Source organism: Macrosteles quadrilineatus, unplaced genomic scaffold (genome assembly GCF_028750875.1).
Source record: "Macrosteles quadrilineatus isolate MER2022 unplaced genomic scaffold, UCM_ALF_1.0 Scaffold_1__1_contigs__length_201487025, whole genome shotgun sequence".
NCBI lineage: Eukaryota > Metazoa > Arthropoda > Insecta > Hemiptera > Cicadellidae > Macrosteles > Macrosteles quadrilineatus.
Window position 1 is genome coordinate 197,318,521 of NW_026542594.1, and position 17,787 is coordinate 197,336,307.

Here is a 17,787-nt window from a genome sequence, read left to right on the forward strand (position 1 = left end):
GCAACTCTGTGGTCAATCCAACACACATCATGGAGGGGGTAAGCGGCCCTGTATACTCCGTCTGCCAGAAGTTTCTTGATGCCGACCGACTGTGCGTCACTTTCATCTTCACTAAAACTTTGGCGTTCCAGAATAAAATCCACTACGAGTGTTCTGACGGCAGCCGAGAAGAAGTCTTCTGCCTCCTCGTCAAATCTGTAAGAATAGGCAGTTTTATTATTTTTTTATTGTATCTACTATATTTAAATTGTAGTTTGCTAGACTCTAGCTCAAAATTGTTTTACACATTGCTTCAGGCTAGTCCTAGAGGGTCATAGCATTATCATATAGATAAAATCCATTGGTGATTGGCAGGATTTGAACCCGAGATCTCAGGGACCAAAGCCCTGTGCTTTGCCACTAGACCAGCTTACTTCCATAAACGTATATAGTAAGTTGCTTGGTGCTTTACAACCAAACAGGTGAACATAAATGTATAGAAGAAGCATACTAACAAAAAGCTTCATTTCAGCTATGGTTTCCAAACGTTGGTGTGATTATTGTCTATTGGTATTCCTATTTTACAAATATCATGGCCACCTCTAATACCGCAACCAACTAAGTGGCAAACACTGTACCACTCGAAATCACTCCACGAATTTAAACATACATGAAAATCAGACACATTGACGATAACGCTCTAAATTTTCTACGTAGACTATGTTAATCTCGTGTGTTTTAGTTTTTAATTTTTATTTTCAAAACAAGCATTGCACAGACGCTCCATATGAATCAGTACAGCTGGCTCGGGAGACGGCAACGATATAAACAACTCATGGATCGCTGGCTCAGTGTTGGCCGCGCGGTCGAGCTTCCCCCACCATCTACTGGCAGAAGCCGACGCAGCCCATACATTCACCATTATAAAACACACTTTTTATTTGCTGCTCTGTTGAAATTTATAGGGATAAAATATTGCTTACGCTTGTCAAACTCGTTTTACTAGTTAAACCTTTTATGTCTTGTCTTGTTTCTTGCAGAAAATAGCCCATCTGAATTTTTTAAAACTACAAATTAACTAAACCCGTTTTGTAGATGTTTTTAGACAACTGATATTGCTAGTTCCAAATTTTACATGGTAAAATAATAAGTGATTACAAAGGAGAAAATAGAGTACAATATTTGTAATTGAAATTCTATTTTTTTAATAAAAAAAAATAGTACATAAACATTTTGAATAACTTTGCTAAGTTTTTGCCGCAGTGGTAACTTTATGTTTGACGTAAACGCGATATTTTTTCTTTCAATGTTTAATGACAATGTATTTTACAAAATAGGTCATAAAAAAGTATGCCTATCACGTTAATGACAAGCATAGATTTGCGGTAAAAACTGGACAAATGTAGTAGGGTTTTTAAGTGTTCAAATGTGTTTTTTTCTGCAAGAAAAGAAGAAGACATAAAGTTTAGAATAGTAAAAGTGTTTGGCATGCATTAGCAATATTTTATATCTATATATTTAAACAGAGCGGCAACTTAAAAAGGTGCGTTTTACAATGGTGAGTGTATGGGCTGCGTCGGCTACTGCCAGTAGATGGTGGGGGGAGCTAGACCGAAAACAGCGCCCGCAGTGCTACTGAGAGCGCAATCCAGTGGTTTTTACATCGTTGGTAGACGGAACTAAAAATAAAATAATAAAAGTAACATTGCCAAATACAAGGCCTCGCCCTTGTTTAAGAGGCTATGCCACTGTTCATTCAAATACAATATGAAAAGGCTATGAAAGAAAATTGTCCTGGAATATTTTGTGCAGGACAAGCCAACTGCAAGCCATTTAGCTGTCAAAATAATTTCAGGTTCAGTTGAACCTTCAAGAACCTTCTTTCACCTCTAATCGGTAGATTTAAAAATACACTTACAAGTAGCTCTTGTCGCGGCTGTACTCAGCGGAGGGTACGAACTTGTCCTGGGGAAACACAGAAGAATCCATCCTGAAGCAACTGGTCAGCTTGGAGATGAAGGAACGGACCTCAGTGTACAGGTTGGGCTGCGACCCCAACGACTCTTCGTTATCTTCCAGCTGGACAGATTTTATTCCTTTTACAATCATTTTAAATAATATTTAACATGTGAATTTTTAAGAAATTATTATGTTGATTATCAACTAACCAAAATTACACTACTAATTTCTGGCACCCTATTTGACCTTGTGTTGGGCTGAAGGTCGAAGAGCCCTCATGACAAGAACACACTAAGGTCAATGTGAAGTTGAAATAGTTTTAATAATAGTTGCCGAACAGACCTTATTTTTTACCCAAGTAAAAGATATCATTAAAACTTACAAAATAACTTTCCTCACATTACAGGAGTCCAGCGTGTTGGTTAAAGTGTTCTTAAAAGGTTGTGTTTCAAAATCGTTGAATTACCGTAAAAAAACTAATAACAATTTTTCAAAATGAGGGTTGAGTGTACAAAAATCTACAAAGATAATCTATTTATTGATTCATATAATATCCTGCAACTTGAATTTCAGTATCAACTTCCATAAAGAACTTAAAGGCTTTTAAAATATCTATTGTCCAATATTAAAACTTGAAATTTTTTTCCTCTGAATTTTTGTTACAGATTTTAAGGAAACATAAGTTTTGAGAGGACTAGATTCAGTCATGTTAAAAACATAAATTTTTCAATTAGTTATTATATACCATTACTAGGACAATTATTAGTGTTTAACCTACAGGTAAAAACGCTTTCAGTTTAAAAAAAAATCTCAACTTACCTCTTTCATAGGCATTCTTAGCTTCATAATTTCACAATATCTACAAAGCACCTGTAACATAAAGAATTTGGTTACTTCAAGTAACGCAAAACAAAGAGATTATTTTATTGACTGTTAAAATGAGAACTACCTATTGAAAGGCTACCTCAATTCCTCAAGTCTTAGGTATACAATGAATTAAAGAACAAATGAGCTACAGACAAAGGGTGCAATGTAAATTGCTGATTTCTGTTGAATATACCAACTTTTTAGCCAAGTCAAACTAAAAAGTTTACTTATTGTAATCTATAGTATCTTTTAAGTTGGGTTTTCCTGGGCGCAGAAGCGGAGCGTGGAGAGTAGAGTGCAGAGTACGGAGAAGTGATTTTTGGCTCGTCCAGTGGCAGTCCGCTTTGCTACTAGAAAAACAGAACCATTAAATTACCTTAGACAAGGGGAGAGCGTACTCTGCCATCTGCTCCCCGCACCTAGGAAAACCCAGCTTTAGCCTACGTCATATCAACTATCTCAGAAATAAAACAATTGGAGAAAATAAATTTTCATACTGTCACATTCGGTGAGTAACTCATTTAACTATCTTTTTTTTATAAAAAGTTGGCAAAAGCTGGTTCATATAGATTATGTCTACTAAGGTATCCAAAATCCGATAGTATTGGATATAATAATTTGTCTACGTAATCTGTCATTTTGTAACGTAAAGATAATCTGTAAATAAATATAAATGTGAACCTCTTGTGGTGCGTGGATCTTGACGAAATGATGTTTGTCGCAATGATCCCTCTCTAGTTCCAGGCCTTCAATCTCCAGGTGACGTTCGAAGATGTCTCTTTTCCGTTGCGCCTCCTCCGCCTGTCTGACCTGCAGCGGTGTCCGAGTCGAGGGGGACATCCACGCCAACACAAAGTCCACCCTCCTCGCACCGTCCAGAAACATCTTGGGACATGACTGCAACATCGGAGAATATACTATGTAGAATAGAGTATAGATTATAGTATAGGCTGGGTAGCTGAGTGGTTATAGTTCTCGCCTGGCAATCAAGTTGCCGAATCGAACCTGAGAGAAGTGTGTAGCTTATTGATGGTTTGAAACTGGACCTAGCTGTTCCTGATCATCGGGCTTTAAATAAATAATCCTGGCTAATGAAACAGCTGATCTTAGTCAGTAACAAAGCTACACAGATCATCTCAAACCATTCTACACTCTTCCTGCACTCATATTTGGGTTAAAATACGCACCTAGGTTGTCCTCATCTCAATGATTGATTGATTGATACAACTAAAACGACCCACCCTCCACGGCTCTGCTTCCGTGTCACTACCTCTTTTGACAGTTGAAGACTTATCTGTCACAATCAATAATTCTTGTTAACTTGACTATGCAATTTTATAATTGTTCGTAGCTTTTTTTTACCATTTATTCATGTAATTCAAATTTCCCCATATTTCATTATTAACAACTTTTCTCAATCATTTTTTTTTTTAAATCAACCTTAGTCAGCGTCCTTTAACCTTGATAAATATTTTGATAAACCATTTTACTTTTTTATGAACAGAAGTTATGTAAAAGAATAATTATAGTTTATTTTGCTATGGATATCACATGATTGTATGTTTTTCATTGAAGTTTTGTACATCCTTCTTAAGACTACACAAATTTACAAAGAGAAAGTTTTTAGTTCCAACATTCTTTAATTAATTGCTAACTGAAATAGAAACCACTAAAATCTAATAGAGTTCTAAAATTGCTTAAGCAATGGTTATTAAGAATATCTTCACCATTGAATTAACAAGAGACAAATATGTCGGGAAACCTAAGGGCAATGTTATGTACCTCGGTTAGTAGATATACTTGTGATAGATGTATGAGTTAACAGCAATAAATTTACAAGGAAAAAATTATCAGTTGTGCAAGATGAATTAAGAGCAAATTTAAGAGAATTATTTGTTATGAGTTGAGAATTAAGAGAAAAAGATAATTACAATACATATTTATGTTGAAAATAGTTAATATTTAGAAAAGGGAAACCTTTAGAACCTCTCTATAAAAACTTTAAATAAAAAAAACTGTTTTGAAGTAATCTTAGTGTGAGTTTTAAAATGATCGACAAATAAAAAAGTTTAGAAAAGTAAGCTATTAAAAACTTAACTACTATTATCACTACTTTAAAACTTGACTTTAGATAACTAATAAAACTTAAAATAGTAAAGTTAAAAGTTTAAATTGAATTATCAAACTTGTAAAATTATACAATGTTAGATTGGTTTTCAAGTGCTACAAATTTTCTTAAACTTAAGACTTAAAAACATTCTTTTTTATTTTAAAATTACTTCTCTAGTTTTGTTTTAGATTAGTTTTAAACAATTGCAACTACAAAAATAGTTTTAAAATTCTTTATCACAATCAAAATGAGAGAAGATTTCTAAAAGATGTGGACTATTGTGAAGTCCTGTATAGAACTATGATTTCGTTTGCTTGAATCCATTATTCCACTTTAAACTAGCTATTTAACTCTCAAAACAATTCCTACCTGAGGCTAAACAGAGAAAATTGGAATCTTTAACTGAAGCCAAAGAGAAGACTGTAGAATATTTATTATTATGTAAGCTAAATAAATGAAATTGGTATGATAATTTGAAGCTAACAAGAAGAAAATAATTAAAATTGGAAATTCCAAAAAACTGAAGAGATATCTAAGATTCGTCAATCAATCAATTATATCAATTATTTAAGATGGGGATGCCACTTAACTGTAAGTAAAAAGAAAATAAACTCAAGAACCACTGCAAGTTATGTATTACTCAAACTTCTTATTATTTTTTTAATAGAAATCATAACAAAAAGTAGATTAGATTTAATTTTAGCACAAGAAGTTAACTAAGCACTTTTATTGTCCATTGTAAAATAAATTAGTACAAAAAGTGTACTCCAACATAAATGCAATTTTCAACCCTAAAAAGTCATTATTATTTTAATTATTTGTTCAAGAAATTGTTACAAAAAGTGGATTAGATTAAATTTTAGCACAAGAAATAAACTTACTGGTAGCACTTTAATTATCCATTGTAAAATGAATAGTACAAAAAGTGTATACCAACATAAATGTAATTTTCAACCCTAAAACAATAATTGCATCAAAATACTCAGTGTTTATAAATTTAAAATTTAATACATTAGTTTAGACCCACCAAAACTGAAACACCATTGTCATTTTGAACATAGAATTTACAGATGTATTTAAATAAGTAAACGAATGTACGGTAACAAACAAAAACAGGTTCGCTTCCCCTCTTAAATTTAACTACTGTACTAATTAACCCAATTAACACTAACACAACACAAATCACAGACGATTCACTTACAAAATCTCGTTAACTAAGTAACGCTCTAATAAACAACCTGACTCCTGTGGACCGTTAACAAACACTGACTGAGTAACAGATACAGAAGGCACGGAACAGCTGATAAAAACACTGGCCTGGAGGTAATCTAAATATAACTTGACCCCTATAGACAACACTACTGTTACTGGAGATGAATAAAAAGTGTTTTTTGTACTCTTCTCAACTAAAAAAAAAAAAAAAAACACACACACAAAACAAACATAACACAGTTATAATTTATTCAAAATTGTCTGTCATAATTTTATGCATTTATACATTTTATTTTTGTGCAGTTTGTGTAGTCAGATAAAAAGTATTTTAGATAGGTTCACTACAGTGAAATTAGTTTAAATTAGTTTGAAATTTTATTTAAATGCTCATCTATAAATATGTATTTACTACGTATTCACTAAATATATATTTAGTGTACCCTGCAAATATTTTAAATATTTTTTTTCTAAGACCAAACTTGAAAACATGCTTCTACACAAACGACATTTGCACAATAATTTCACAGCAATATAATTAAAATGGATCGTTTCAATTTAAAGCTTAAAGAAAAAAATAACACTAAAAAACTAAATTAATTTGTTAGATTTTTTTCTTTATTTATTTTCAATCTCTATTCCAATTTAGGAATAAAGAATTATTTAACAACAGAGTAACATAACATACTTTAGAAAGAGGTTTCTTTAACTAATAATACTTCCGTCAAAACAGGAAAATGACTACCTAATTGAAAATACTAAAATAGAAAACCGAACTAATTATCAACTTCCACTTTTGATATTCATGTATGTATGGCATTAATGGAAATGTGATAGTTATTTGAACAAGAACTGGATAAATAGAGTGGCAAGAGTCCCAAACCACACCCAAATTAATTTGCAGATTGCATGTTTAAGAGTGGTCAGAATTATTTCATTATTTTACCTCACCCTTTTTTTCAACCTACATTATAAGTATTTTTCTTTAACGTTTAGTTATCTTTCCTAAACAGAGAATTTACAAAGGTTTCTTCAGGTAGCTAAAAAGTATAATTTCACTTTGAACGATAAGAAGTCCAAGTATTCTCTTTGTTTCATTGAAGCTATTAGGTTATTTGATATGTAATAAAACCATGAGACCAGATCCAGACAGACTGAAACCCTTGTTGGAAATGCCTCCTCCCAAAGATGCAACATCTCTTAAGCGTGTTTTGGGAATGTTTGTCCATTATTCTAAGTGGATACGTAATTTTTCAGACAAAATACAAAACTTGGTCCGTTGTAAATCTTTTCCTTTGCCTCAATCTGCAAAATCTGCCTTTGATGAACTGAAAAAGGACATTGCCAGCTCGATTATTACTACCATTGACCCAGAAAGTCCACTACTGGTAGAGACTGATGCATCTGACTTTGCTGTTGCTGCAACTCCAAGTCAAAATGGAAGACCTGTAGCATTCTTTTCCAGCAGTCTTTCTGACACTGAAAGAAGACACTTTGCTATTGAAAAGGAAGCAAGTGGCATTGTAGAAGGAAATGGAAACACTTTCTTACCGGTCATCATTTCAAAATGACAGATCAACAAGCCCTTTACTTTATTTTTGATATGAATCACTCAAGTAAGATCAAAAATGAAAAAAATTTTGCGGTGGCGACTTGAGTTGTCGTGTTACAGTTTTGATATCGTGAACCATGAATGGAATGCAGCTGTCTGCTTCATCGAGTGCTGGTTTTTTACCCACAGTGTGCAATGTGTGCGCGTAGAGAGATAAGTGGTCTATTTGTGAGACTCATTGGTATCAGGTATTGTATTATAACAGCTATTCCATCTCCAATCGCTCTTGCCCTCAGTACAAACAAAAGTAGAAATAAGGCAAAAAAAGACAATAAAATGGGAAAAAATGAAAAAATTACCATATTGGGTAAACAGTCAAATGTCAAATCGATTCGTGAAAAATTCACTTTCGGGAAATCAGTACGTGTATTTCGAAATCGGAAACAATTGTCTGAATATACTGGGGTGCTTAAAATCGAATTCGCAAAAGAACGTTCACAAGATTATCGAATTGAGATATTAAATTGAGTCTGACCGTCTGGCATCGGGAAACGTCGTCAAATTTGACCGTTTCGTGAAGTCATACCCCAAGTGTAAGTGTTAAATATTTGTTTTAGTGTTGTCTTATCTTTGTCTTCCATGTATTAAGTAAATGTACTGTGTAATTTGTATTATCTGTTTGTAGTTGAACCAATCTGCCCAAACTTAGAATAGTTAATCATGTTTTCTCCACAGCAATCATGTTTTAGTATTTTAGTGTAGTCACATGTTTTTGAAATCAGTATTAATTATTTTTAATTGTTAAAACATTTTAGATCATCTATAGGTTAAATACCAGTGAGAGTTTTAAATCAATTGTTGATTTATATGATAATATTTGTACCCAAACTTTACATCTCAAATACTAGTAACCAGAAACTGTATTGTATGCCATAATCTTGCATTTACTATTGTGTGTATTATTTTGAATTGATTCTCAGAGTAAATATTGAGTAAAAGTGAGAGTTCTTGATTGTGTAGAATAAAATCAACCAGAGAATCAAAGCATAGTCTCGGTAGAAGGATAGGATTGCATAAAGGGTTACGAGGATAGGCTTCCATTAAAGTAAATAAATATTCAATTTTAAACAAAATACCAAATAATCGACTCAGAAGTGGATTGGCCCCATTTGCCATTGAGCATTAAGGTGTGAGTCATTCATAAACTGCATAATTAATCCCTTTTGCGTCATACATTCAGCTGGCCAGTTGTTAAAACGTTGAAACACCTTTGGGAAGCCTGGTAACCCAAAATAATATAATAAATTATCAAGCCTAGGTTCCCGAGCCTTTGCACTTTCGACATGAGAAATATTAATAAAAAAAATACACAATCGCAATTCTCTCTTCCTGCAAAATCTGATTATCCACTGTGACTACATAGTTTGTCTTCTAATAAAAGTAAAAGTGGATTATGGTCTATTAATTTATTTAAAATACAGTATTGTTACATATTCATTCTATTGATTTTCCTGTGTTCAGCATATTTTACTATCAGTTTGGAGCAATTAAAAGTAATCGGCTTAACTGAGCAAATACACAAAGTATATAAAACCTTGGTATCTTTTCTTTCAAAACAATTGGTAAAGTGACTGCCACAACTGAATTTTCTATCAGGTTTGTTTACAATCTTATCTTATCTTACTAACATTATAAATGTGAAAGTTTGTGTGTTTGTTTGTTTGTTTGAAGTTCAATCACACATTAATTACTGGATGGATTGGGCTCAAATTTGGCATGATGATAGCTCGAATTCCCGATTAACATACAGGCATATTTTTTTCTCAAAAATCCTTTCGGGCTCCGCCCCAGTGGCTCTAGAGTTTCCCATGTTAACCTTATGAGTACTCATATTTAAATGGAATTAAAGAATTTAGTCAGCTGTTTCAACTAAAAAGGTTGGTTCTATGATATGCAAAGGCATTAAAAGTTATAAGATTTACCAACAGGATGCAGCACTATTATTTTTTTCATTTTATGAAAACAGCTAATTTGAACAAAGCAGCAACAAAAAACTGTGATACACAATGAGAACTGTCTGTTTACAGTTATGTTTATGTTTTTAATTTCACGAATAATTTGTGATATTTTGTGAATCTTTAATAATGTATTTTTTTCTATTGTTTGGGTGAAGTGGTAGAACATTATGGCTATGGTAGATGTGTAATGCTATAGTATACCGTAAATTTAAAGAAGCAAATTTTATCATACTTTGTCCTCCCTCATTGCAAACGCTAAGCTTGAGTTTAACTGTACTAAGCATTTTATACTTATATGCCACTCCCGTACGAAGAACGGGTACTCTGCTAGTCATTAATATTTACAATTTTTAATTCTTACAGAATCATCACATCAATTACAAAGTCAATAAATTGATATTGACACTGTAATCACAATTACAGTGTCAATGTTTGACAAACAACTGTTCTTTAGTTAGAAGACTTCTAGGTTTGTATAGTGACTAAAACATCAAATTAGTTTTTAAGGTTAAAAAATCTCTTAAACAGACAACTTATTTAAATGAAAATACTTAAATTTTCTGTTTTAACAGTTAGTACCTGAAAAACTTTCAAGATGGTTTGGTGTAGTTTCCACCATAGGTTACTCATAAATTTAAATTAACTAGCGTAATATAATATGTTTTACATAATTTTTAACAAGATTAAAATGATTTATTGTTGGAAATTAAAATTAAAATAAATCATAGAATTATAATAGTTCCATGAGATAAAATTAAAATATAGGTACCTACTTAAAGTAAGTTTTGTGGGAAAAAGCTAGTTCTTAAATAAAGATTGTTGAAATTAATTGAAATCAAAATGTTTAATTAACACAATAATTTCCATTACATAGTTTACAAAAGTAATTGAAACAATAAAACACAACATTAATAACCCCGATAAAACAACAGAAGAAATTAAATTACACTATTAACACAAATTAACAAAGATTTCAAAGCTCTAGAATTATCACAGGTTAAAAACTAAAAATACCTCTTGTGAAGAAGTTAATGTGTACATATGCAAACTGACGCCAAATAAATGAGTAATTTTCCAGTCATAGGCAGAAATACAGCTGATGCTCCCATGAAACACTCACCTGCTAATAATGTGTGACCTTCAAAACAGCTGTCTCACCCTGACTTTAATATTGTTACAGTTTACACTGTAAACAATCTGTTGGATTAATTTTGAAATTTAAATTTCTACATCTATTGTAGAAAGTAAGGCCAATCGGTAGTTTTATTTGATAATTTAGTTTTTTTATGTGAGTTTATTAATTTACCTAACCCGCCATGTTAAACTTCCCTATCCCAAGCGTGATGTATACAACTTCCTTACTTCTCGAGTGATGTAAAGTATCAAAAACTCACTCGGTGATGTAAAGAAACCCATTTAAATAACATTGAGAGCTTAACTTAAAAAATATACCTCTATGGAGCCAACGACGTTCAACGCTAGAAATCAGCTGTGCGCTTGAATGTTATTGTCAAGTCAAGTCAATCATTTATTTTCACATAACGTTTTACAGATCCAGCATAGCTGGGAAACAGGTGAAATGGTCATGGACAATTAAAATACATACAACTATAATAACTATACAATATGTTAAGAAATCAAATATATACATCATTTAAAAAATCATCAACTTTGTAATACCCTTTATTAAGCAGCAATTTGGTAACTTCTTTTTTGTATTTTTCAAAAGATTCTAATGATTTAATATTATCAGGAAGTTTATTATACAGTTTTTTCCCTAGGTATTGTGGAAGGGTTTCTAGTGAGGTAAGTCTATGAATGGGCAGTTGTAAATCATTTCGATGTCGTGTTAAGTAATTATGGTTATGGTTTTCATTCATAAAATATTCAAGATTTTTTTTAATAAATATTAATGTTTGCAGGATATAAACAGACGGAAGTGTTAATAATTTCAATTCTCTAAATAATAATTTACAGGATTGCCTAGGCTTTGAAAATGTCATAATTCTAAGGATCTTTTTTTGAATTTTGAAAATGGTTTCGGCATTTGAGCAGCTGCCCCAGAACTCTATTCCATACAACATGTTTGACACAAACAAAGCATAATAAACAATCATCCTTGTTCTGAGGTCAGTAACATGCTGCAGGACAGACATCTGGAAACAGACTGTATTTAGTTTATTAGCTAAAACTGATGTGTATTTATCCCAATTTAAAGTGTTTTGTACCTGAATACCTAAAAATTTTGTAGATGACGTTTCATTAATAATTTCCCCCTGAAAATTTATATTTAATTCGATGGTTTCTCTGTCATGAGTAGTTTTGAACCTGACAATTTGAGTTTTAGAACAATTTAGACTCAGACCATTTGCTCTGAACCATTTGTTTAAATCTTCAAAAGTTTGGTTTATCAAATTTTGTAAATTGTTAGGGCTGTTTGATTTTAATATAGCTGTTGTGTCATCTGCGTATAGAACAAGCTTTGAGTTTATGTTAAAAGGCAGGTCGTTAATATAGATTAAAAACAACAAGGGTCCCAATATAGAGCCCTGAGGTACACCACAATAGATCATTTTCCATTTTGAAAAGTTATAGATGTTATCTTTAAAAATAATAGTTCTTTGAAAGCGGTTTGTAAGATAGGATTTCAAAAACTTCAAAGCAATTGGAGAAAAATTGTAGGCTGTATATTTTTATAGGCTGTATTGTTATGCTTTAAAGTATTTTCCTAACCTAGCTTTTGTTTGTAAAAGAACGTTACTGCTAGAAGATGAGTGAAATGGATAATGAAAAATATTGTACGTAAACCCATGTATATTGTCGGGTCAGGTAAAATCTTGTAGGTTACACGTTACGCAAGAGCGTGTTTACATCACTTAGGTGAATTATGCAACTCGCTTCCGCTCGTTGCACAACATTCACCTGCGTGATGTAAAAACGCTCTTACTACACTTGTAATGTAAATAGCTATTAAAATGCTAATGCTGCTCATTTTAATTTGCATAATCTGAGATAAATTTGTACTGTTAACGGCGCAAAGAAAAGGCCTCCATTACAGCAAACCTGCAGATTTAGCAAGTTCCTTGTTGATCTACTAAGTTTGTATACCTTAAAGATCAGTTATTTCTTAGTTTATTTTAACACTGCAGAGTACCCGTCCTTCGTACGGGATTGGCATATAAGTATAAAATGCTTAGTACAGTTATACCGGTACTCAAGCTTTGCGTTTGCAATGGGGGAGGACACAGTATAATAAAAATTGCTTCTTTAAATTTACGGTATACTATAGTATACCATAACCATAATGTTCTACTACTTCACCCTAACAATAGAAAAAAATAAATTATTAAAGATTCACAAAATATGACAAATTATCCGTGAAATTTAAAACATAACCATAAGTGTAAACACACAGTTCTCATTGCGTATCACAGTTTTTTTGTTACTGCTTAGTTCAAATTAGCTGGTTTCATAAATGAAAAAAAATAATAGTGCTGCACCTTGTTGGTAAATCCTATATCTTTTAATGCTTTTGCATATCATAGAACAGAACCAAACTTTTTAGTCGAAATAGCTGACTAAATTCTTTAATTCCATTAAAATATGAGTTCTCATAAGGTTAACATGGGAAACTCCAGAGCCACTGGGGCGAAGCCGGAAAGGATTTTTGAGATAAGAATATGCCTACCGGTATATGTTAATCAGGAATGTGACCTATCATCATGCCAAATTTCTGCCTAATCCGTCGAATAATTAATGTGTGATTGAACTTCAAACAAACAAACAGACAAACTTTCACATTTATAATATTAAAGATTTTTTTAATGATATAGTCATTGAATAGTCATTGAATAGTCATTTATTCAGTCTTTAAACAATACATTATTGTAATTGACATAAATATATATATTGATATAAATATTTGTCTAGCATTTCAATTGGGTACAGTTCCGCAAAGAACCTGTGATACCAGATTAAATCAAGAATATTAACAATTTTGATTCGGTTCACTTTTAATATCACATCACATCAAATTTAATTTTTACTATATGATATAAATAAATAAAAACAATAACAAAACGTTAATAAAGTCGTTTGTTTATTTTATCCTAAATTTGTAAACTAAAAAAAGAAGAAAGTATAGTAGTCTACTGTACATGAATTAAGTTAGACTTTGTTTGTTTTGTTAACGTTTCTTTTTTTTCTATTTTGATAGTTTAATTTATTAAACATAAATAAAAACCTAAACAGATCATAACTCAATTCAACATAGCCTACTTTAGAAGCAAAATATTGAACCTAATCAAAATCGATAATATCAATATTCATCCGATAATATATCGCAGGTTCTCTGCCAGAACTGTAACCTTTCAATTGCCTGGTATAGACAAACAACCTATATTAGTACATTATTACCCTTTTGGGTACTTTCCTGTTAAAGGGAACATTCATTATTATCGATGTTTTTTTTTCCATTACATCGACATTTGATCCGAAGTATGTATACTAACGGATTGAAACATATTAGCTGACAGCTACGATAATAAATAGTGTTCAGTACCGGTATAAACAAACAATTTTATGATTTCATTAACAAAATGTCATTTTGGGATTTACTGTCAAAAGAAAATAGGCCTATAGTCCTTGCCACCCTAACTTGAGGCAGTCCAAGGCCGCACGCCGTATATCTACTGGCTAGGCCTAGTGCAATTGAATGTTTAAAATGTTAATGTTTATTACATCGTGAACATCAATGTACTAATACTAATGGTCTGTATTTTTTTCATTCTTATTTTGTTTTTATTATTGTTTGATATGTCTTTTACAATACTATTACAAGTTTTAATTCATTAATGTATGTTTTTTTTAACAGTTAACATACCTACAACCTAAGTACCTAACCTTAATAACCTTTAATAACATAACCTAACCTAAGTATGTGAAGGCAAACCTACATAAATTCCCTACAAGAAATACTGTTCATAGCCATGGTACAAGACATCGCTCCGACCTGGACATACCGTTCTGCCGGCTGTCTAAAACCAAAAACTCTTTCCCAACGCTTGCCCTGAAGATTTACAACCACCTGCCTACGTCAATCAAAAATCAAGGGGAAACGGCCTTTCGTACAGCCCTGAAAAACTTGTTGAGGGAGAAACCATACTACAGCCTACAAGACTATTTTAATGAAAAACTCTTAAGTCAATAAGCCTGCGGAAAAATCATCCACCGCCAAAGTACTTTTAATACAGGTCATACTTCAATCTATGGAAGTTTTTATGTATATAGTGTAAATAGAAAATAGACGCAACCTATCCGGCTTTGCTGGTCTCGGTCAAGGAGGAGGTAATTAAGGTAATTAAGGTACACTAAAGAAAAAACTTTCTCTACTTGTACCGATCGCCGATAGCTTAGGCTACATCATTTAATAGTATAGATATGGAAAAATAAAACATTGATATATAGGTCCATTGAAAAAATTCATTGATAATAATGAATGTTCCTTTTAACAGGAAAGTAGCTGTTTTGTTGTGCGCAAATTGATTACCGTGCCAATAAATATTTCTAGTACTACACTGCTATGCTCACTTTGTGATTTCACCTATTATCCTTAAGGGAAATATTACTTACTGTAGGCTAAACTAGGTTACCTACTTAATAGTAGGCTATATAGAAAATTCAAATTAATTTATTTCTTAAATTAGAAAAAGTTTTCATTTATTTTAGTTTTGAAAGTATTTCTTATAGCACCAAGCCATAGTAACTTACTCATTGATCCATCAAAACTTAACCTATAGGTACTATTTATGGATTTAGTTGTAATACATTTTTTAGATCTTGAATCACCTTGAATAAAATAGCCTAAATCAACAAGCAACAATTTACTAAGTCTGTACGTTCACTGGGGACTTTGTTTTTATGAATTAAAATAGGCGAAAAAGCTCTTACCTTGGGTGATTTTGGGTCGCTTGACCTACTGTCCTTCCTTAAAGGATGGCTGCTTTTGACAGTGTATGCATCCTCTTCCATCATTTTCTCTTGTAAATCTTGAGCACTGTGATAAATAGTATAGCGTGATAAATTTATGTAATCATTCTTCCTTGGTATTGAGTGATTTGATATAGTGTCACTGTAAACATCTTCTGCTGAATTGTCCATTCACTGAAACATAACTTTACTTTAAGTCCACAAATAGGCCTAGAGAAAATATCTGAATTCTGGTCTTGAGTAAAGTTTAAAATAAGTATAACAGTCCTTCTGAAGCATAAAAACTTGAGGTGGTGTGTTGTTTAGTTGATTCAACCAAAGAGTTTGAAACTCTCATAGAACCCTTCACACTGTGTTACTCTATAAGCCTTTTTGCATCCAAAATAAAATATCAAAATTACAATAACTATTTGTTTAGCAGATTAAAATTTGTTAACTACTTCTCTGTGGGTATACACAGTACCCTTAATCATTAATTATTTCCTCTCAACAGTGCAAGAAGAATGAATAGGACACCACACAAGCTATGTACAGTATAGTCAAAATATACAATTCACCTTTACCTTAACCTTTAATTCACTAAATTGAACAATCCACGAGATCACCATGAATTAGTGGTCTGTTTCAAGGAAAACCAGTATTGCACATAAAATGATTTAACCTATCAATTTTACCAACAAACTTTTTGAGGTTAAAAACTAATGTTAAATCACTATATTAAATAATTACTACTAACATAATAGTAGAAGTTCAAGTACTTTTTGGAATTCTGAATCAGTATGGTATTTTTGTAAGGAATAAATTTAAAATTGACAATTTCACATCACAACTCTATACATCATGAAGCATATTTATATTTATGACGTTTGACGTTTGGCAGAAGGGCCATTAAGGGGGGAGGGTCTCAGGATCAGATGTGAAGGTCCTTTTTCTTTTTATCTCCACCACATTAGTGGTAACACTAGGATTTTAACCCATGAAGCTATGGAAAACTCGTATAAATAAAAATCAAAGGAAAATAATGAAAACATATTATACATGCAATATGCAATAAGCATAAATAATACAATTAATTATTTAATTGTAAAACATGGACTGTACCACCATTGGTACCTATCTTAGAAACTATTAGATGAAAAAGTGTTAATAGGTAACTTGTTTCTTCTGAAAAACAGAATGGAAACTAAATGGAAAAAATTATGTTATTTTCCCATTAAAAACCCATAAAATTAGAGAATATCGTATTTTCGAATGAAACCGGGTTAGATTGAAATTAGTATGTGATAATACTTATGATTTCAAACAACATAGTGCAACCCCCCATTGCTGTAAAAATTATTGTTCAAAAGTTATTGTAGCTTATGTTATTTTCCCATAAAAACCAATTAAAAAAATAGAAAAATTGATTTTTTGAAAAAACCCGATTCTGATTGAAATCCTTATAATTCTAAACAAAATAGTGCATCCCTTCATTCCTGTTAAAATTACTTCTCAAAAGCCAATGAAACTTTTGAGATTTTACCTATAATTAAATGCCATAGGTTACTCTCATCGCTTACCCATGATAAAGGTTGTTGACAAGCTAATGGGAGGAAGTATATGTCAGATTGCTGATACAGTTTATTTTTTATGGTTATATCATTTTATTTTTCAAAACAGGAAACAAAATTGTAAACTAAAACACGATCCTATTGTCACCGAATGAAACCAGCTATAATATTGTCTTCTTTGGATTGGAACCATATATCCATAAGGATGTCATCTATCATGGGAGTATCAGTATCTATCACACTCTCAAATCTTTATAAAAATATAATTTATATATGAAACAAGGATTTCTTATTTATACAAACGATACAAAGTTTACTCAGTCATAACATAGATAAAACATACTCCCTTAGAATACTTGTGTTGGTTTGTCTATGGTCATAATCTTATTCTACAGTTTTTGTTATTGTACAGTTTATGTCTCAATGATCAAAAGACTCTTGAAATTCTTTTTACTTCTAGCCGTCTCAATGCTGCTAAAGCAAACCCTGTTAAGTTTTTGGGAATTCATCTTGAGCCTGGGTTGGGATGGGAAACTCACATTGACACTGTTGTAA

General features: G+C 31.9%; 1 protein-coding gene across 1 annotated transcript in view; it reads right to left on the reverse strand.

The window, feature by feature from the left end:
* The window catches only part of LOC128993661 (anoctamin-1-like), a 29,532-nt gene extending 13,014 nt beyond the window's left edge, over nt 1-16,518 (reverse strand). The window contains exons 1-6 of the mRNA XM_054417723.1: nt 16,419-16,518; nt 15,644-15,856; nt 3,487-3,702; nt 2,758-2,808; nt 1,898-2,058; nt 27-195 (exon numbers count right to left, since the gene is read on the reverse strand). Coding sequence (XP_054273698.1) covers nt 27-195; nt 1,898-2,058; nt 2,758-2,808; nt 3,487-3,702; nt 15,644-15,853 — 807 coding nt within the window. The 5' untranslated portion in view covers nt 15,854-15,856; nt 16,419-16,518. The remainder of the gene's footprint in view (nt 1-26; nt 196-1,897; nt 2,059-2,757; nt 2,809-3,486; nt 3,703-15,643; nt 15,857-16,418) is intronic.
* Between the last annotated feature and the right edge of the window lie 1,269 nt (nt 16,519-17,787).